Below are 22,147 nucleotides of genomic sequence, written 5' to 3'. Positions count from 1 at the left end.
ACTCCATCTTACTGGCCAGCTTCTTGACCAGTCTCTCAGCTTCACCACTCATTCCACCAGAAGTCGAGAACACTAAAGGTGTGAAGCTTCCTTTCTCCACTTCAAGAACCCTTGCATTGTAACATCGCTTTCTCTCATTTTCATGGGACTGGTACATTGCTGGTATCGGTTTGCTTGCATTGGAGGGGGCTGGGGCATGAAATACCCTTACATCAAAATATGCCCTCTCTGAAGCATTCCAAATCGATCTTGCAGAAATGTCCAGCCTGGCTTGGTCTCCTAGGACTGTTCCCTTAGGCAACTTCAGACCATCAACTGGAAGAAGAACTGGCTCAGTCTGCACATCCTTGCATTTCACAGTTCTCATTAGTTCAGCAAAGGTGTCTCTCAGCGAGTTGTGCCGCAGTGACACATATCCACCGAGTTTGCAGATGAGCGCATGGTTTGCTGAGTACTTTTGGCCACACGTACATGTCTTAGGGCTGTCCTTTAAGTTTAGGTTATGTATGTATGTATGTATGTATTTTGACACGGGGCAGCGCTAGACCCCATGTAGTGCCCTCAACCTACTTTTAGATTTGAAGGTCATAAAGGCGACAACAATGCCAAGAGGACAGCGCAAGCCGGTGAGCTGTACACTGGGCACGCGCGCGTAATAATAAAGCTCAAACAGGTAATAGACCCCGCGAGCATATAGAATCAGGATTTTACAGGATGTGGGCAGCCGGCCCTGTGAAGGTGATGGATGCATGCAAATCTGAGGGCTTGAAGCGAGTGTATTGTGGAGCTAGCGTACTCTGATAAGTGAAGTAGCCCGAACCAGGTAGCTCACCTGCTCCGCATCGCGGGGGGCCGCTCCAGTTTACAGATGTACATGCGGAGATATGTCGACGCTCGTGAGTGAATGGGGAATAGCTGATTTGTGCGAAGGTAATGTGTGGGTTATGATGGTGCTGTTACTTTATAAGTTCTAAGCTTGTAGAATGTGTTGCAAAAACCATCCTAATTGAGGTTTATTGGTTGGCGTATATAGTGAACTAGTGGGGTTTGACGATGGAAGAGCGCTAAGATAATTTTGGGAATGTAGTATGGGCAGTGACAGATTCAAGGTTGATGGAGATAATTAAAACAACGAATATAACTGCAATTGTAAAAAGTAATAGCAAATATTTGTAAGTGAATCTCGATTGTTTGTGAATCCTCTTTATCGACACTAGGCAGAGTATGATGCTGAGGCGAAGTTCGGGACTGATCTGGTATCATCTTCCTTGAGTTTACTAATCAGATCAACCTGGAGTGATGGAACGTTTCAATTATGTGGATTTGTCGTAATCTCGTGGATTAGTCGTAAGCTCGCGCGCGCGCAGGCTCGCGCGCGCACTAAATTTTCTGTTTAAAAAATGACGACTATTAGGTTGCTACGTCCTTGAGTTGTATGGCGTTCGCGCGTTACGTTTAATGCGGGAAATTTGAAGGACGGATTTAACCGGTTTGAGTAACTGGATTTGATTGAAGTTGTGTTTGGTGGAGCAAGGCGGTAGGTTCGTTTTTTAGGGGTGATTAGTGGGAGTGTTCTAACCTGGTGGTGGTGGAGGAACTGCTAATACCGGATGAAGGGGTACCCTGGAGGCAGTGATTGGATCTCTACTGGTTTGGAGAGTGGGAGTCCTTTATTTAGGTTGTTTGATGAATATCTGTGTCAAGTCGTCAATCTGGAATAACTCGAGTTTTAGTAATTTATAAAGTGGGCTGTAACATTGCGTTCTAGCCCTGAGAGGGAAAATAAACTAGTAAGAAGATGTAATTATTGGAAAATTGATGCAGATTACATTTATTGACTGATCAGAACAAGGAATAATGTTATGTGGAGTCCAACTTGTAGTTATTCATCTCATGTGATGGTTTAGCGAAGATTTCTGGATCGGAGTAGTATGATGCAGATATCAGATTTCGTAGTGCTGATCCATTGTGTCGATGTACTGCTGCTTAAACTGGTTTCCACGTATGTATGTCACAAGGGTAGCCGGGGTACTCGAATCCTAATTAGATCTCTAGCTTTGTGTTCGCCGTAGAGTGGAGAGTGGATATCCATAGTGCTGTGTACCTGTGTAGGGTTGAAATTCCAAGGTTGCTGAAATGATGATGGTGTTAGAGAAAGACGCAAGGTGTAACATGCGTTACACCGTGGTAAGAAAGGCATTATGGTAGCAGAGAATGCATTATGACAGGAGAATGAGCGAAAGTAATGCAAATGAAAAAAAGGACCGAATTGACGAGGTGATTGAGTGAGTGAGATGCTGCATTGCTACTGGCTGACTCGCCAGCAACAATGCAAGTCCAAGAAGAAAGAAGGAGAGACACTGTCCGTTATCTGGGTGAGCCACCACCGACAGTGCTCCCACTTATGTGGGGCTGAGGGTGTTGGCTCCAAGAACCAGCCGTGAGCGAACAGCGCCTGTCCCCCTCTATGGTTAACTTGAGAGTAACAGGACTATGATATTCTCCAGGCCAATCCGTTCAGTAACCAGCTGACCCAGCACCACCTCTGATGGAAGATGTGGTTCGGATTGGACTTCGCTAGGATTTGTCAGTTTTTCTGTAGACACTAATGCTCCCTCGAGGAAAGACATGAGCCCCGGCGAAACTGACCAAAAACGTGGCAGGGATTCTCACCCTACTAAGTTTAGGTTATATCTGAGTGCTATTGCGTCTTAGAACTGTTGTTTGTTCATCAGATATCCATACTCTTTTAAAGGTAGTGCTGTTAACCAAGCACTTGCCCCTTTCTCAGCAGCTAGTTGGAACATCAACTTTGCCAGTGGTGTTGACTCGAGCTCCTGGCGTATTTCCGCTTGTTTTTGTCGATAGAAGAGATTTCGTTCAGTTGTTATCTCAGTTTTCACTCCTTTGCTTACTCTCCAGTCCTCTGTGTAGTTGTCTACCTGCTTGAGAATAGCTTCTTTAAGGGGTTTTGTGGCTCTACATGAGAATTTGTACTCTCGGTCTGCCATGTCCATCATAACTGGTATACCCAATCCTCCATATCTTGGTGGTAGAGCCATTATGTTCCTTAGTTCATCAGTGCAGCTAAACAGCCTGTTGATGATAGCTGGGATAAACTCATCGCGTGTTACTTGTTCCAGAGGAGTGAGCCTATCTGCAACTCCTGGGGTAGTTCTGCACACATAGTTCCATCTTTTACTAAGCCCATACATGTATGCACTGTATGCTATTTGAGGTTCTCTTGATGCTATATCACTTAATTGTTTAAGATCACGACACCATTCTTGAACTTTTTCCTCGATGAAAGCCCCTTTTCCTTCATCAGTTCCGATAAAGCTGCCCAGATATCGTCGACCAATACTTGTCACATTGACATCTGGGAACAAGTTTCTTGCCTTCTCTTCGTGCTCAGGCTTGACTATCACCCATGTCTTGGAAGATTTAGGGTTGTAACCAAAAAGTGGTCCTTTAATGCAGAGGTTATCCCACCATTTCCTCATTTCTTCCAGTTTTCCCCCAGCAGCAGAGTCATCAGCATACCAGATCTGAGTCACTTTTCTCTCAATGTTTCCTGCATCAATCAATGGTATTGTACCACATGCATAAAATCCCATAGCAGGTGGATCACCTTGTGTTGTCCCTTCTTCACTAAAAAGATGTTCATCTTCTCCTGCAATAAACAGTCTAGCAGGCATTCTGTAGGTGTTCATAATGTAGGTAGCAACTTCTGGACATACAATATACATGTTGTTAAGAGCTGCCTCTCGGTTCAGCAAGTTGAATGCATTCTCTGCATCCACTAAGATGATGGCTTCAGTTTCAGGATCTTCAAAGCAGTCCCTCGCAGCATGAACAGCTGCTTCCACTCCTCCCTGAAGACCAGCACACACTTGAATAGGAGCAGTGGCACCAACCAGATCCTTCTGTAGGAGGGTCATCACTGTCTTCCCTATTATCCTTCGTAAGACTAGAAATTGCAAAAGACTGTTATCATGTTCACAAATAGAAGGTCAATGAAAAAATGTCTACTGTGTTGATTTGATGGAAACATCTGCTTCTATTCCATCATTTATAACTTTACTAAGTGCGAAGGATCAACCATAAGTTATTGATATTGTTAAATTATTTAATATATAATAAATGTATGTAATATCCTACTGAGGCACCTGCCACCCCATCAAGGGTTTACTTGTATCACGTGGTGACCCCCACGGTCGTTTCACTATAGTCGTTTCACTTCGTGCGCGGCGGGTCATACAACGTATGACAAGGGTTTACAGCATACAAGCAAATACTAGCAGTAGAATAACTTTTCATTTGTTAACCAGTTATATAATTTGACAAATACACCAAATTGTGTCATGTCAAAAGCTAAAAAGCGTTCGATTTTACTTAGCATGCTAGTCGTTTTTTCTACTCTCACGTATACTATGCAGGGTCTCGAAAAGAGCGCCGCGCATATGGACAGGCACACCTGATAACACTTAATTCTAATACTATGATTTTAAATAGTCTTAACATTCAAAGTTTTAAATGTGCGCAGTGTAACGTAACAGCTTACAAATGCACGCTGTTGTTTTTATATTAACAATTAATATTGAATAACATTCCGTTCAATCAGCTCCAAAGCAAAATACCAAATACATTTATTAACATTACATGTACAAACTTAAATAGCTTTTTTGCAAAATACCAATGTGAATGGTGTATGACAATTAAAAATGCAGTGGTTTACTACAGTTTTAATCAAAAATTTACTTTACTATTTACTTTTACTACCCGGCAAACGCCACTTTCGATGCGCGGCGTTTTTTCGAGTTTCTCGCGTATATTTGTCCATTGTTAATTGTTAATGGACTAGCCCGGCGCACGCTACTTCGTAGCACTATTATATTTCGAGAAGAAAGCGGCGCGCGCTACTTCGAAGAAATATAGACGAGTAACATCCGTCAAGCGTATACATATGATCATAATATATATGAGTATTGCTGAAAGCACAGTGTAAGGCCTACACGGACCGCCTCTAACTAGCCAATCCCTGTTTACATGCCGTGTAGCAGGGGACTAGAAAGAGCTAAACTAGTAAGCGGGGCATATATAGTAAAATAAAACAAGCTAGATAGATCAGTATTATGAAATATATAAAATTGTACACGCGCGTTCAAATTTAGGGGTTGTTAAATCATAAATTACTGATCAGTAGCGCAACAATTTCGAAACATTCCTCCCACTCGTATAATTACGTATTATGTTAACGACCCCTCAGCTCGTGTTCAAGCACTTTCTTACAGTTGTGGACAATTCACAGGTCCGTATTGCCGGATTTAAGTTACACAAAAGCCAGCGGATTGCTAGCGGAAGCGAGCGGGTGCCCAACGGAGATGCGCTAAAATGCAGCATTTATTGTTTATACCTAGCTGCTAGCGGACCCTGCGCTCAAACTAGCGGAGAATAGTACTAGCTTCCGTAAGACATCCGCTAGTTTCCACTAGCTATCCGATATTGCCGTTAGGTCCGCTAGTTTTTGTGTAACTTAAATTTAATCTTCGAAATCGGCTAAATACTTACCCAGTACTTACTTTGCCAGTGTGCAAATTACGAGACAATAATAATAATAATAATTCTATACTGTTACATAATTTAAAAATTATGGCCCCTTATTGTGGGCAGAGTATGTGTCTTTATTTAAGTGTCCTGATTTAAAAATCATCTGAGTGACTGCATTGAAATAATTTAAGGAGAGTACCATATAAACGTTAAAACAAAAGGAGTAACAACTAGAACATACTTATATTAATATCAACATTAGAACAAAATACAGTCACCTAATTCTCTTCTCCTACGGTTGAGTATAGAGGAACCATCTTTGGCGTGTATTAGGGACTTAGACCATTACAAATACCCTGCTGTAAGTTTGCAAGGTATGTGGACTAAGTGGGTCGAGATTACTCGACTTGGAAGTGGGTGTTGAGAATTCTCAACTAAACTAGAAGATAATGATGTCCAGAAGATGAGGCAGTAGATGGAGTAGTAAAGGAGTAGTAGAGGCTGAAGGGGGAGTGATGTCATAAGGAGATGTAGGACATGAAGGGGGATGGAGGTGAAGGAGCACTAATAAGTATAAGTATCAATTCTATGATAGTTCATCGATGGCGATCTGTGCTAAAGATCGGAAGGCAGTGATGCTGCCATCACTACCATCTCTTAAGATAGACCAGCATGGTTGGTCACTAGTGGAGTGCTCTTGAATGGTTTCTCTGTAGGAACAGCGGTACAGTGGACAAGAGAAGATTCGATGGTAATTGTTGTCCAACATCTGACAATTCGGACACTGAGGGTCGCAGTTGTTGGCAACCCTTGCCTTGAATGCTGTGAAGGTGATGTCATGGCCATGCAAGAGAGACATTACTTTAGTGTCTGTGCTCCTGCTTGAGTAGCGAGGAAACAACTTTTTGCTCCTCTCATCGATGTTATCCAGTATCTCACCCAGATTTATTCTAGGGTTCAGTAGGAGATGTTTATTCCAAGTGAAGTCCATAAAGCGGGTTATTTCGTCTTTTGAAAAGCTGACAACACCGTTGTGGACACTAGTCAGAAGGTCTGTTCTGCTTCTGTTGAGCTCGTTGGACCCCCTTGTCCACGTTAGGAACTTACGTATCTCATCAATATGGTGCTGATATCGATGGGCCTTTGCCTCCTCTAGCTGTAAGATGAGTCCTTGCATAAATGGGTCACTTGTAAGTGCTTTTATTATGAATTTTATAGTGATCATCTTGTAGGATATCTCAAGGGGTGGAATTCCAAGCGCGACAGATGTCAAATCTTTGGGAGGATGGTGAGTGGATCCACTTATTTTCAAGAGGACCCTGGCATAGAAGTCTTTGAAAGTGTCTAGGTTATCTTTTAGCCATATTGGAGCAGCATATAGAAGTTTTGTGAGTACTACTGTTTTGAAGAGCATTTTGAGTGAGCTTGCATTCAGGCCTCTGTGGCGGGTGGAGTTTTGAGTGATCCTGTACCAGGCAAACCAGCATTGTTTCAATTTAAATTTTGCGTGACTCTTGAACGTAAGTTTGTCGTCTATCCTCAGTCCAAGAACAGTTGATTGACATGTATATGTTATGGGTCTACTGCCGATAATGAGTGGTCCAAAGGCTGTGACATCAGGTGCAGATGAGGATGTTGGTGTGATCATAATACGAGACAGCATTGTCCACGAGACAGCATTGTCCACGAAACAGCATTGTCCACTTGTGAAATCACTCAACAGATGGCGGAGCTGGAGGAGGGGAAAGATGTTTCAGTAGATCAGGGCTACATAATGCATCATCCAATGACGATGTAGATACTGTAGAAGATTCTCAGCCTGGACCGTCAACAAGCATGAACATCGAAGAATCGATAATGCCGCTAAGACTTGAGGTAAATATAAATATTAAGTTTGGATTAGGTTCGACGAGTTCTTGCTCGAAACTTCACCTATCGATGTTTTTCTCAAACACAATAAGCTTCAGTTTACAAAAAGGCTGTTAAATGGAAGTTCCTCTACCGCAATAATTTGAGATCATTACATACATTATCCAAAACGGATGTCATGACTTGGCACTTGCGCTTCTTCATTTTATTGCCGAAGGTCAGAGTTGTAATGTCTATTGCGAATCAATTTATAATTGTTGTAACATATATATTCACAGAAAAAGAGGGAACTCGAGTTGGCGAGATGTAGGAAGCAGACGCTCCAGGTCATCAAAAGCTTGACTTACCTTATACATGAACTCCCTCTTGAAGAACTTGAAAAGTATACATTACGAATCAATGAGTTAGCTGAAGAGTAAGTTATGGCTTTTCGATTCGTTTGTTTTTGAATCATGTATCATAATAATATAATAAAACAAAAGTTACTTCTTTGATTGAAATAAATTTTCGTGCACATACAGAATGAATGGTTAATAATTTAATATATATGTAGACCAAGCTCTGTGCACGGGATGCTTCCTGAACTAAACTGATTATTACTAAAAATAAGATTGTACTGATCAGTTGAGTCCAGTTATTAGAGTTGAGCTACTTCTATTCATTCATTTATATGACAGTATTGTACCTCAGGATGTTAACAAGAGCAACAAAGAATAAGGGTCAACCTCCCAAAAAGAGGAAGCGTCAGAGATAAAAACCATTTCAATACTCCCTAGTTAAGTTGATAATACTTCATTCTTTTTAACCGTTACTAGTTAACATGTAACTTGATCAGAGTTTTTATTCATTACTTAAAAGTTGTATTATTTAAATATCGTTTGTGTAATATTTTATTTCCAATCAATTCGTTGACTGATAAAATGTTTTTAAACTGTTTCCTGTACGACTAAAGCTAATTGTATGGAATCCAAATAGAAATCTCTTAATGCGGGTTGTTTAATGTAACTTCAGGAACAACTGTGAAAATAGTTGAGAGAAGCTATGCGCATTAATGCTAAAATGTGTGGATTTCGGTGGAGATATATAAACTGTAAATTAAATTTATCCAGTCACTCAGTCAGACAGCCGAATTATTGGGAATATATTTTACCGTTTTATTGGTTTTTTACTTTCGGGGGTGCCCAACCTCATAGCTGGACAATGACCATATAATGTATATTGTTTGAAAGTTTTATTTTACTGAAGTCTGAAGAGATCATATTTCGTGGTAAATGAACAAAATTAATTCAAGCTAATTTTTCTTGACCGGTGCAAATTCTAGCAATTATAACTCAATTAAAATAAACAATTTCTAGTATGTCAACATCAGGTACATTACATAAGTTTTTCAAGCAACCATCTCAAAGTACAGACAGGCAACCAGCACCTTCTGACTGTATCGTTATAGAGGATTTGCTACAAGAATCAAATGCAACGCCATCTAGTTCTTCAAAAAGAAAAAGTGTTGTCAGTACTGGTGACGTTGGTAAGAGGAGAAAGCTCTCTTTGTCAACGCTTCGTGTGAAGCAAAACAACATAGCTGCTCTCCCTCCCATGGTTGTGATCCCAGAAGCTGAGCAGCAAACATCTAAACAAGCTGATAGCTGCACCAAGAGCCCAACTCAATCTGTGAAGGATGTTTTGTCATACTCTAAATCTAAAGTTAAAGAAGTGTTGCCAAAGGATGATCTAGATAAAGTGGTTAATGGTTGCACCAAGAGCCCACCTCAATCTGTGAAGGATGTTTTGTCATACTCTAAATCTAAAGTTAAAGAAGTGTTGCCAAAGGACAACCCAGATAAAGCTGGTCCGTCAAACTCTAAATCTAAATCTGGTAAGAAAAACGTTGTAAAACTGTTGCCTAAGAACAAAGAAAAGAAAGTTTTTGGAAAAAATCATGTAAATAAGGTTGATTCAATTTTAGCATCGAAAGCAAAAGATTGTCTTAAATTGTCAACCAGTCCTGTAAAATTTACAGATTCGCCTATCAGAGCCAAGTGTAAGAGCAGCAACCATTTAGTTTTATCAGATTCTGATGAGGAAATGGATAATTTGACTAGTGCAGAACCAGAAAAATCTGGAAGGAGTAAATCTCCAGAACGTGATGCTAGTAGTTCAACTTCAGATGATGAAGAGGCTGATGTCGATTCTAGTTTTGGTCGAAGAAGTAAGATGATGTTAGAATCAGATTCTGATGAAGAAATTAAAATCTCATCAGCTGTTGAATCAGAACATAAAAGAAGTAAATCCCCCACATTACAAGCTTCAACTGAAGATGATCATGTATCTACTATGGATACCAGTGTAACTGGTCGCAGAAGTGGGAGAACAAGAAAGCCAGTTGAACGATTTACTATCGATTTATCTGAGGATGAAGGTAAGCTGTGCTGCTTTTTTAAACTCTCAATTTTCAGAATTATGATTAAATTTCGCTTACAACTCTTGTCGAATATGATAATCACATGATCTTTGAAATTTTCTATGGCATATTATAGTTTCAATAACCATATTTAGTTCGTTCCAACATATGAATTGATTCTTTAGGTTTTATAATCAACTCCATTGTAGATGATACAAAACGGAAGAGTTGTAAAAAGAAGACCCCCAGCAAAAAGAAAGGGAAAGAGAACACACCTCCTTTAGAAGATGAGCTTTTTATAATCGATGATAAACCCAAGCCTAGACGATCCGTATCAGCAGTTTTAGGTAACCACACGATTTGATTTGGCAAATTTTATTCCAATGTTTATAAGATGAAAATCAACTTTTTAACTTCAAGACTTTAGTTATGATATGACGTACTAGTTTATTAAACTATTGCACTAGGTGGTAAAGGAGCTGACAAGAAGAAGAAGGCAGCAGAACCTGCCCGAATGAGTAGTTCCAGTCTCATGCAGGAAGCTAAGAAACTGATGCTGGTGTCGTCCTCCAACAGGAGTTCTCCAATTCACATGTCTAGTAGTTCTCCTACTCCTGCTTCTGCAGCCAGGTTTATTTGTTGGTCTGGCTTTATAAATTCCTAAACTATAACAATAGAATTGTTGCTTTTTACTTGGCAAACTATTGTGTTTGTAATGGGATTAATATTAATCCCATCGGAAAGGATACATAAATACTCAATGTTTTACAGTGCTCCAAAGTTATCAGATGAGGTCGTTTGGCCCAAAATATCACACTGTGGATTATCAAAAGAAATCATCATGTACCCTCTGTTAGAAGATGTAAGTGAATTTTACGATAAGTTCGAAATTGAATTTGTTGGTGAATTTGAGGGTAGTTTTTTAAAAACGTTACAGCAGAATCATCTCAGAATCATATTGTGAATAAATAGCCATCATAATATTATTTCAGGACCCAGAATATCTAGAGGACTTTGACCTTGATCTGGACGCCCTTAGAACAGGCTTCAGACACGAGATCCCTCAACCTCCAACTAACAAATCCCAGGTAATGTTGTTTTAACTTCAGTTCTTTTTATTCCTGCAACCTAAAATGCAACTTTTAATAAAATTCTAGTGATTATATCCATTTTGTCTAGAACACAAATGAATAATGATATTTTATCTCAGGTTTGTAGCAAGAGGTACGATGAGTGTGTTGATGAGCTGACCACTAACCACCCCAGTAGTAATGTAGAGAACATAGTTCAGCAGTACACTAACTGTAAGAGATCCCCCAGTCATCTCCTCTCGGAGGGGCCTAAAGAGGTTGGTGCATTAATTAGTTCAGTGTATCTTTCTCAAATTTAATTTATAAAAATATGATATGCAATAATTATAATTTCCTCTTGATAATTATTTAATATCGGCCCTAATTATTGAGGTAGTCATAAAATTTGACGTTCACGTTCGTTAACTGTTTATTCATAAAACTATAAAAGGTCCCGGAGGTACCACGTCTGACTAACTTTTTAACCCCATTTCACTTAGTTACAGCAGTGGGAGGATAGGACCTGGAATCAGATCTACTGCCCGGTGGACTACAAGAAGATAATCGGTAATAAGTCAGAAGTTAAGCAGCTTTACAAATGGCTGGACGGCTGGAGGGTTCGACTTCTTAATGAGAAAATAAGAAAAAAGAAGAAACACAAGTTAGTTATATGCCAGCGGGGGGATCATGTACCAAGTGCCGGACATCACGTCGACTAAGTGTAGTTTTGGATATTTTTCACAAGACCCACCCACCCCTTTGCGGTACTAACTGTTTTTTTGGATAATACGTGAGACACCCACCCCTTTTGCCGCCTTTTGCGGTACTAACTGTCGAAAAATCGTGGTACTAACTGTTTTTTGAAGGCCATTAAAGCATTTTACCCAGTCAAAAAAGTTTCAGTTGTATATCTTTTACGGTTTCTGCGGAAAGTCGCGTTAAAGTTGATGCCGTGGTGTCAGTAAAATGGCACGGATCCATATATACATCCATATATATATATATATATCGTCTCGCTTTATATATATATAGTAAGATATTAGCGAAATTATCTATTTATCTTTTTGTAGACGCTTTGCAAAACATTTGAAATTTATAAGTTAGAAGACTGAAGAACCCTTTATTTTCAGTTCGTACTCGGATTCCGACTCTGACTCAGAGTACGTTGATACAGACGGAGAAGAAATGCGGTGGTTAGATAATGTAGTTCTTATCACCGGGCCATGGGGGGTCGGCAAATCTGGGGCTATAGCTACTTGTGCTAATCAGCTAGGATACAAGGTAATATATAGCTACTTGTGCTAATCAGCTGGGATACAAGGTAATATATAGCTACTTGTGCTAATCAGCTAGGATACAAGGTAATATATAGCTACTTGTGCTAATCAGCTGGGATACAAGGTAATATATAGCTACTTGTGCTAATCAGCTAGGATACAAGGTAATATATAGCTACTTGTGCTAATCAGCTAGGATACAAGGTAATATATAGCTACTTGTGCTAATCAGCTGGGATACAAGGTAATATATAGCTACTTGTGCAAATCAGCTAGGATACAAGGTAATATATAGCTACTTGTGCTAATCAGCTAGGATACAAGGTAATATATAGCTACTGCTAATCAGCTAGGATACAAGGTAATATATAGCTACTTGTGCTAATCAGCTAGGATACAAGGTAATATATAGCTACTTGTGCTAATCAGCTGGGATACAAGGTAATATATAGCTACTTGTGCTAATCAGCTAGGATACAAGGTAATATATAGCTACTTGTGCTAATCAGCTAGGATACAAGGTAATATATAGCTACTTGTGCTAATCAGCTAGGATACAAGGTAATATATAGCTACTTGTGCTAATCAGCTAGGATACAAGGTAATATATAGCTACTTGTGCTAATCAGCTAGGATACAAGGTAATATATAGCTACTTGTGCTAATCAACTAGGATACAAGGTAATATATAGCTACTTGTGCTAATCAGCTAGGATACAAGGTAATATATAGCTACTTGTGCTAATCAGCTAGGATACAAGGTAATATATAGCTACTTGTGCTAATCAACTAGGATACAAGGTAATATATAGCTACTTGTGCTAATCAGCTAGGATACAAGGTAATATATAGCTACTTGTGCTAATCAGCTAGGATACAAGGTAATATATAGCTACTTGTGCTAATCAACTAGGATACAAGGTAATATATAGCTACTTGTGCTAATCAGCTAGGATACAAGGTAATATATAGCTACTTGTGCTAATCAGCTAGGATACAAGGTAATATATAGCTACTTGTGCTAATCAGCTAGGATACAAGGTAATATATAGCTACTTGTGCTAATCAGCTAGGATACAAGGTAATATATAGCTACTTGTGCTAATCAGCTAGGATACAAGGTAATATATAGCTACTTGTGCTAATCAGCTAGGATACAAGGTAATATATAGCTACTTGTGCAAATCAGCTAGGATACAAGGTAATATATAGCTACTTGTGCTAATCAGCTAGGATACAAGGTAATGTATAGCTACTTGTGCTAATCAGCTAGGATATAAGGTAATGTATAGCTACTTGTGCTAATCAGCTAGGATACAAGGTAATATATAGCTACTTGTGCTAATCAGCTAGGATACAAGGTAATATATATCATTATTATCTTACTGTAGTTCTGCACTTGGTACCTGTACAACTCTAGATCATTGCTATCTTACGGAATGCAACCCACTTCTTATGATATGAGATATCGCTCACAATCAGTAATCACGTACCCATATCTTGCCTTAATAATCATGTACGCGTCAATTATTAAGTTAGAACTGTAAACTAGACAATGCTATGCTGCTGACTTACCCTGTCCTTAAATAGGTAAACGAATAATATGCAAAAAATTATAAATAATAACGCAAAAAAATGAATAAAATGTTTTATAAATAATGAAATACCGCTAATGTTAAAAGTGTGACTTCTATTTACTTGAACTAATTAATTGCAATATAGTGAAATGTACTGGTTCCCACGTACCGGGCCCTGGTAAAATTCCTTATACGGGTAAAATATGTATCGTTACAAAGCTGATATGTTTGGTTATCTCTCTTACGGAATGGACCACAGTTATTATAATCATACGATAATAATACGATGTCCGTTGTAAACATGGAAAATTTACCGAGAACGGCTTCTCTAATTTGAGGAATTTGATTTATTTATTTCCTAGTATGTTTAACCAAATAGTCGGGAAAAGGCTCTAGAGTATTTTGAAGTTTGAAAACTTGAAAACCCCCAAACTAGGAGTTCGTTTGTAGTTAGATGCTTTGAAGCGAGCGGGGTGCAAAATGACTGCGAATGATGGTTTCGAAGTGATCGTCAGGGCTCAAGATATTTGAATTTTTGGACATTATTTATCACAGAATTGCTGTTTTATGCACGATTTTATTTTTTGATTGTATGCCGTGGATGGATGGATGATGGCCGTTACTAGCTTTAAAACAAGTCAAATTCGTGGACAAAAACATGATTTGCTGCTCCAAAAATGTAGCGCAGATAATTCAGTTAAGAATATCCCAGAAACCTACAAATAAATCAAATTAACGGCGAGAAGATTTGCCTTAATTTGTACCATAAAGTTATAAATCCCATACTATTGTAAAACCCAATCAGTCAAGACAGGCCCCATTGACCACCCTGACTACTAATTCGATACACTGTGACTATTCTGTGACACTCCCAACTACTGCAGGTCAAGGAGCTAAATGCGAGCTCGGAACGTACCGGGAAGAACGTAGCGGAGCTGTTCTCCGAGGCTTCACAGTCGCACTGCGTGACGGGAAAATCAGGGGCTGCAGACTTCACCAAACTTGTAGCGGACATATCTGCCAAAAACGCAGCCAAGTAATAATGATTTACGATACTCCAATTTGCAGGTCTGCGTTTATTGCGTTTATAGACTTGGCTCTGGGCCAGCTGGGCGAATTTCGCTTTCTAAAACTGGGTTTTTTAATTGTTTGTCAATTGCAGGCGGAAGAAAAGAAAGAGTGCTGGAGGACTGGAGAACTTTTACAGCAAGCCGAAGAAAACCGACAAGAATTCTTCTGAAATCATTAATGTGGACAAGCCTTCGAAGGTTCGGAAAAAGAAGAAGTCAGAAGAGGGGAAAGAGAGAAAGAAGAAGAATCAAGAAGGAAAAGGGAAGCTGAAGTTAGCGAAACAAAGTGAGAGCAATAGTGTGGCCGCTGTGCAGGAGGCTGGATCTAAAGTGGAAAAGTTGTCGTTGATTGTGTTGGAAGAGGTTTGTTTAACTTTTTGTTTCTTTTCTTTTCGTTAATTTTCTTTAATTAAAAATGCGATTTTTATATAATTCTTAAAAGAATATTCATAAAATCTACATCACAATTCACTATAAAATTTACACAATTTAAGTAATTCATGCTTTAAATTGGTTGAGGGTACGATAGCCTGTACTGCGAATACCAAAAGATCGAATTCTGCTACTCTCTTAAACGTTTATTTCTTATATCAGATGATGGCTAAGTTTAATATTTCCAGTGTTGATAGTAGATAACACCACGGTTAAGATAGCTAATTTACTTTCAAGATTAATGTTTCAAACTATCAAAATCTAATTCCAGTTCATATCTCCACAATGTTCATCATGTTCATTGTTCATCATGTTCCTCAACAGACCTCCAGAAAGAGTAACCACGGTCCTGGTTGATGGAGAACGCTTTGTTCTGATACCTTGTATCCTCCATGTACTCCTCCACAACTCCATCACAGTCACCGTAGTTCCAGTATCCCTGGTTATCTTCATCCATGTTGATGTAAGGGTTTCGGGCGTGTACCTCCCAGTCTACCTTCCATTTAACTTGCATGTCGAACCTTGGGATGAATACCACAAATCCGAAATGCCTCTTAGTTGGCTGGCATCCATCTTCGTCGCTACAGTAACGACGTGTGCTCTCTACTTCGGTTGGGCGGGAAAGACGTTTAGGGATCTGATGGACGTTGGGGTCTTTGATCCTGTAGAACTGAAGTTTAGTGACAGTGGCATTCCATTGTTCAAAATCATGGTGTCTTGGTGCAAAATCTGGAGGGAAAACAAGGTCGTCTTTGAAGCATTTGGTAATGTCCACGTTGATGTACCGATAGTAGGGATATCTGGGGTCGAGTGTGGTCATGCCACTGACGGAGCCTTTGCAGGAGACTTTACAGTTGGCATCCCCGCTGAACATTTGGTACATCCCATCCACCTCAACATCGTTATCCTCTGTCAGCATAGTGTTCCTGGGCAGAGGAAGTTCATTTTCTCCTGAGTCGTCTTCTTCCTTTTCTCTTGAGTTGTCCTGTTCCTTTTCTCTTGAGTCGTCACTTGAGTCGTCTCTTGAGTCGTCTTCCATGTTTTGGGGTCCTTCTTCATCATCGTGGTCGTCCTGGTCGTCCTGGCGGCTACTGACATCTTTGTTCTTGTTATTCTTGTTGTTTTTTCCTCCTTTTTTATTTTTCTGCGCGTCCAGCAGAGGGACCAGGAGAAGGAGAACGAGTATTACTTGCCAGGCTCGCATGGTGCAACAAAACTAAATCAGAGAAATGAGAAATAAATATTCTGGACGGAGTTATTACGGTAACCAGATTTCTGTAATTAGGTATGTGATTTCTTTGTGTACGTTGATGGCTATATGGAATTATTTCGAGCTTTGTCGGACTTTAGGTCTGGCGGATAATGCGATCATAATTCAGAAAAATTCAATTTGGGGAACTGTATTTCATACTACTGTTTGCTATAAGTCGGTTAGGCGATACGATTAGACAAGCTCCATAGTATTTTCCTAAATCTTCAGGTCAGGGCAGAGGTGTCTGCGGTTAGGAAGCAATTTGCAATTTCAACTCATTTCTGGACGCTTTTTATGATGAAATAGTATAGATTTGGGTGAAGGTCATAAAATGACACTTGCTTAATATACGGCATATTTGCATAATGCATAAATAATTCATGTCCAATTTTAAACGAACATAAACAATCCATCGGTGAAGTTTCTCCATGTTCCTGACTTATGACTAGTGAGAGAATTCTGGGAAATATCTAAGATTTCCCTGAAGTACAGTAGGCGTCGCTTGCATCTGAGATAGTTGCTTCAAAGTCCAAATTGTGTGAATAGATTAGGCTAATGCTAGAATTTGATTAACTAATTGTTGTCTCCGTACGAATGTGTCACAGGTACTTGCTGAGCTTACAGCATCAGTTCCGGACGAAGGGCTATCTTGGGGAATATTCGTTCATGGACCGAATTTCAAAGTTCATTTATAGAGATTTGACGAACGACCAATATAAATATAATACCCAATGAAGAATGGAGATGTATTGTCTATTGTTCATTGTTGCATGAAAGCACTGTGAAGTTTCCTATTGATAACAGATTCATGTTTAGCATAGTATTATTTGTGAATTTATAAAGAGAAAAGTTTGGACGTTTTCATCTTAACGTGTGAGCTAAATCGACTTTTTTTTTCTGGGAAAATAGCTGATTACTGACTGGGGGCTGCATCGTTGCTTTAATCAAAAAATATAATCACGATTTCGTGCAGAGTTAAATTCTACAAGATTATAAATGTTCGGAATTACAAAAATGTTGTAGATCAAAGGCTATTCAGACCGGTCTCCTTTTTTGCAAAGAGGTCTCATTAAATTGTTGAAATTAGGACATGTCGTGATTCCAAAAACGAGCTCATGCACACTTCCGTTAGATCCAGAGTCCCAGACTTCATCTTTATCCAGCAGCCCGACACAGCTCCTTGGAATTCCACCGAAACATATTTGATATTTCGGTGGAAGCAGGCTTGGGATTAGGGTAATATCCGGACTTCGATAGTAAACGTTTTTTAGAAAGGCTGGTACCAGGAACATCCATCTGTATTGGTTAGAGGGTATAATTAATGAGTTTTTTTTCCACAAAATCTCAGGAGAATTAGTGTTTTCAATAAGCACTACAATGCCATTACAATCTTTACTAACGGATTTTTATTTTGACTGCTTTTACCGCAAAGGAATTCCATCACATACGTGAATTTGTCCGAGCAAAATACTTTATTTTGATTACTGTTGGTTGGTTTGGGCGTTTGGCAGACTGCAAGGATTGCTTCTGGACAGCAGTATCACGTACATCCTCCTAACAGCTAGATTATTTAAAGATTCCGAGGATAGTTGTTAGTTGAGGCGGTATATCCTTTGTTCATTCCTTATGAGTATTATGAGTATTGCTGAAAGCACAGTGTAAGGCCTACACGGACCGCCTCTAACTAGCCAATCCCTGTTTACATGCCGTGTAGCAGGGGACTAGAAAGAGCTAAACTAGTAAGCGGGGCATAGCCAAATGTAATGTACTAAGAACCTCCACATGTTTTACTGGCCTGTGATTCATGCGGAATTTTCGACCAATCTTTAATACCCGATAGGATAGAGCCTTGAGGTTAATTCTAAATTTAGAATTAACTTCATGGGAGAGAGGGAAGTAGTACGGGTCCCCATCAGATCACATAGTTTCTCTGCTCACAGAATTAGTTCCCAAGTAAGGGGTCATTAAGGGAAATATAAATTAACGACTCGTTATTTTAACGAGCCTGGCAAGCTGACATCAGGGACTTAAAGGGATCACGTGATATCAAACTAAAAATGCGGAAATTTTCCCCAACATTTTTCACAAAACAGAAATAAATTTGAGCGTTCCTTTTGCCTCGCATTCTAGAGACAACGTGACCAGTAAAATAAAAAACCTTGTATCATCTTGAACAGTGTTGCAGGCATCAAGGCATGTTAAAATCAAAATATTCAAATATGCTCTGAAATTCTATTATCTTCAAACTGATATTCATCATCGGCGAAAATCCATTATCAACAACCCAAGTCGGTATTGCAGTAATTTTAATTGGGCACGACGTATATCACATATTATATCTTTGTATAATTTATATTGGATGTATAATGTATATATTGACATTTGACTAGAGGAAGTTTGTCAAGGGTAATATTTTTACGGTCATAGAACAGACAATGCTGGACGCTGGTCGGTCGGGCGCCGGTCGGCGGTAGGTGAACGCCGGTCGGAGGTCGGTCAACCGACCGACCAGCCTTGTCTGTTCTATGACCGTTTTTACTCCTCATTTTACTACATGATTGATGCTGCACTTACGACAAATTTTGTAGATATTCCAATGTTTTACCTGTAGATATGGTAATTTTCATCCGTCGCCAAAATTCACTTTCATCGGGTTAACGCCGACTCTACTTCAGACTCTGAAAAAATTTGTAGCAGTTTAAAATATTCGTTGTTATGCTTATTTTTCAATCAAAATAAATGTGAGAGATAACAACTCTACCGTACAATTGCCCCGTCGCATTTAAACTGAAAACGACATATTCTGAAAGATTTGTTAGGCATTTTTTGGCGTTTTATTGTCTTCAAATCAAATCAAATCAAAATATAATGACACAAACATCATCACACGACACACATCATCAAAAATATATCAATTAAAGTTTACAAATTATCTTAAATCTATTGGCCTAAACAACCAAGTTAAAATGAATCTAATTTACATACTTTCCACTATTATATAAGTTGATAAAGCGTTTTTTAGCAACATGAGGATTACACACAAGATATTCATTGTGCTTCTCTTTATTAGTAGCATAATTTAATCCCTCAATCTTTCCTAATACTTCGTCCGAAACATACCAAAAATGACTATCATTTACAGATCCGTTTAAAATAGTCTCTTTTTTGAAAGCCTCTAATCTTATTTTAAAACTTAACACAGTCCCACAATTCAGTAGTGTCAATTTCGTAAAAATTATATACTTTTGGTTTTTTTCTTTTTATACTTGGGATTTTAATAAAGGAAGTGATCATGGGTTGCTCCGATCACATGACAATAGGATAGGGTTATTTTCAACTTAATTGGAGTGTCGTAAGAGTCGTAAAACCTAACCATCTGTTCATTCGGAACCATCTTTAGCTTTGGTCATTGATTCAAGAAAATAACAAATATATCATAAATGTTTCGAGCGACTTCTCCAGCATTCTTTCGCGCCGAGCAAATTCTACTGGAAAACGAGATCTCCGAACGCTTTATTTGTGTGTGCGCGCTTGAAAACGCGCTTATATCTGTCTATTTTCAATCTGTTTTGCCGCCGTTTGCAGAGTCGTACAGTACGCGAGTGTATAATTATGTGCAACCTATGTCCTATACTATTATTCAAGATGCTGTACATCTCAGTGTTTCTTTCATAATTAAGACATAAAAGCAAGCAGCGGCACAATCTCGTAGAATCGTGAATTCAGGTCTTAAAAAAACTACGTCTTCAAAATTGATTTAAACTTTAACCTGTTTTAGATTGACATAGCATTTGAAGAAGATAGAGGATTCCTTGCTGCAATTGTAGCTCTGACACAAGTTGCCAAACGACCGATTATCCTAACTTCTAACAATCCGAACATAGCCTTGCCAACAGATTCGGATTTTTTGGTTCTGAAATTCAACCCGCCAAAAACAGAGGTAGGGATGGTTTTAAATTAGGGGTCGTTCACATATTACGTAATCAGCCGAGGGGGGAGGGGGGGTTTACAAATGCTTACGGTTGATTACCGGGGGGGGGGGGGGTTTCGGTCGTTGATTACGTAATCAAAATTTTCTTTTTTACCCTCTCTAGAATAATAACAATTTGACAATATTTTAATTCAAATTCCACTCAATTTCACTCTGATAGTGATAAAATTTAGAAATTGATCGAATATCCGGCTATAATAGTAAGTAGTTTAGAAGGTGCTTGGCCGGATATCATAACAATGATTTCGGCTCATCATGAAAATAATGATAGCATGATCAGGGTAGCATGAAACGTAGAGAAAAGTGTTTTCTAGGAAAAAAGTCAAGGGGGGGGGGGGGTAAAAATTGCTAAAATATTGATTACGTAATATGTGAACGACCCCTTAACGGGACTGAAATGCATTCTAATATTTCACCATTTTTCAATAACGCGGTTTATTTTCACGCAAAATGTACAACTTTGATTGATCGCTACCTTACCTGGGGACCCCAGGCTACAATGTTCATCTCTGTTCGCCGAATAGAGATTCGGCGGAATGACAGGCTGAGCGCCACCCAGTAATCCTTACCCAACTAAAATGAGTAGGTTAATATTTCTACTTTATTTCAGAGTGTTATGTTGAATATGGGGTGCCTGTCACTGTCCTGCAATAACCACATTGCACCATACCAACTCCAACAATACAGCCAGTACTTTAACTCGGATTTACGGCGACTGCTAGTCAACCTGGAGTTTCTAAACATTTCCTCCTCAAAAGGAAACTTAACTGAGATAGACATAGCCCGACATTTCTTTGGAGTTAAACGTTCTCTCGCGCCACAAAAACTGTTCCTTGAACAAACCCAGGCACTAAACCTACAGTTTGTTTATCTGAACTTGGGTAAACTTCTGAAAAAGAAACAGCCGAAGGGAGAAAGAAATAATCTCCTGGAGCAAGTTGTTTGCAGTGACACTTTCGTGTATCTAGATATGCTCTCTCCAAAAACACATTCCTCTGAATTAGACGTTTTTCCAGTGCGGACTAGCTCCTCTTTATTAGAGGATATAAGCCTTTTAACGGACTGCGGAGACGACTGTTTCATGCACAGGGTCTCCGTTGAAGACGGACTTCTTAATTTCCTCAATGTTGACAGTAATTCTCTCCTAAATACTCGGGTGAACTCTCACAAGTTGAAGGAATGCAAAAGGTATGCTCAAATCAAGGAAGTACAAAGGGGTATTCACGAGGCTGTGTCCCACGTGAATCTTGTTTCTCGGTCAGTAATGGACGAGTTCAGTGCATTGAGAGGGATTTGTAAGGTTGATAAGATAAAAGAGGAAAGTGGTGCTAAACGGAGGTTTAAACATTATTTGGATAATGATATTGGCATTAAAAACCGAGAACTGCTAGCAGAATATTGGTTGGGATCTTGATAGTTATTGATCTGATTTAGAATATGGGATTTTGTATCTGGCTTTATGCCGGTTTTATTAGAGAGCACAAATTTAAACTCGCTGACTTTGTGACAGTTTTCCATTTCACATTTGTTTCAGTGATATTTGATCTCATGATTTTGGTGTGGTAACAGAAATTATAGTAGTCTCGATGTAGAATTTTGAATTGTTTACGATTATTGCTGATAAAGTGTCTATATTTAAAGATGATAATTCACAAAGATAA

At 39.1% G+C, this 22,147-nt stretch overlaps 1 protein-coding gene and 1 long non-coding RNA gene across 3 annotated transcripts; one reads left to right on the top strand and one right to left on the bottom strand.

Annotated features, from left to right (window-relative positions):
- Positions 1-1,138: 1,138 nt before the first annotated feature.
- Positions 1,139-2,672, bottom strand: LOC134816389 (uncharacterized). The gene is made up of 3 exons (XR_010160402.1): positions 1,877-2,672; positions 1,580-1,712; positions 1,139-1,291 (listed from the first exon to the last, which is right to left on the bottom strand). It is a non-coding gene; the product is annotated as an uncharacterized LOC134816389 (long non-coding RNA).
- A 6,091-nt stretch (positions 2,673-8,763) lies between these two features.
- LOC134816462 (replication factor C subunit 1-like) lies at positions 8,764-22,147 on the top strand. Of its 2 annotated transcripts, XM_063825314.1 has the most exons (13): positions 8,765-9,292; positions 9,437-9,835; positions 10,027-10,164; positions 10,285-10,447; positions 10,589-10,679; positions 10,810-10,905; positions 11,028-11,165; positions 11,388-11,548; positions 12,018-12,168; positions 14,626-14,777; positions 14,904-15,174; positions 20,274-20,435; positions 21,097-22,147. In XM_063825314.1, the coding sequence occupies exons 1-13, from the start codon at positions 8,776-8,778 to the stop codon at positions 21,898-21,900; spliced, it is 3,243 nt and encodes a 1,080-aa protein (XP_063681384.1). In that variant the 5' UTR covers positions 8,765-8,775; the 3' UTR covers positions 21,901-22,147. The 2 variants fall into 2 exon arrangements, with proteins under 2 accessions (XP_063681382.1, XP_063681384.1); XM_063825312.1 differs by having other exon boundaries at positions 8,764-9,835; positions 21,097-22,145.

The sequence above is a fragment of the Bolinopsis microptera genome, chromosome 6, assembly GCF_026151205.1.
Source record: "Bolinopsis microptera isolate Bmic1 chromosome 6, MBARI_Bmic_1.0, whole genome shotgun sequence".
Taxonomy (NCBI): Eukaryota; Metazoa; Ctenophora; class Tentaculata; order Lobata; family Bolinopsidae; genus Bolinopsis; species Bolinopsis microptera.
The sequence above is the reverse complement of the archived record's forward strand: the minus strand, read 5'-3'. Positions and strand labels throughout refer to the sequence as shown.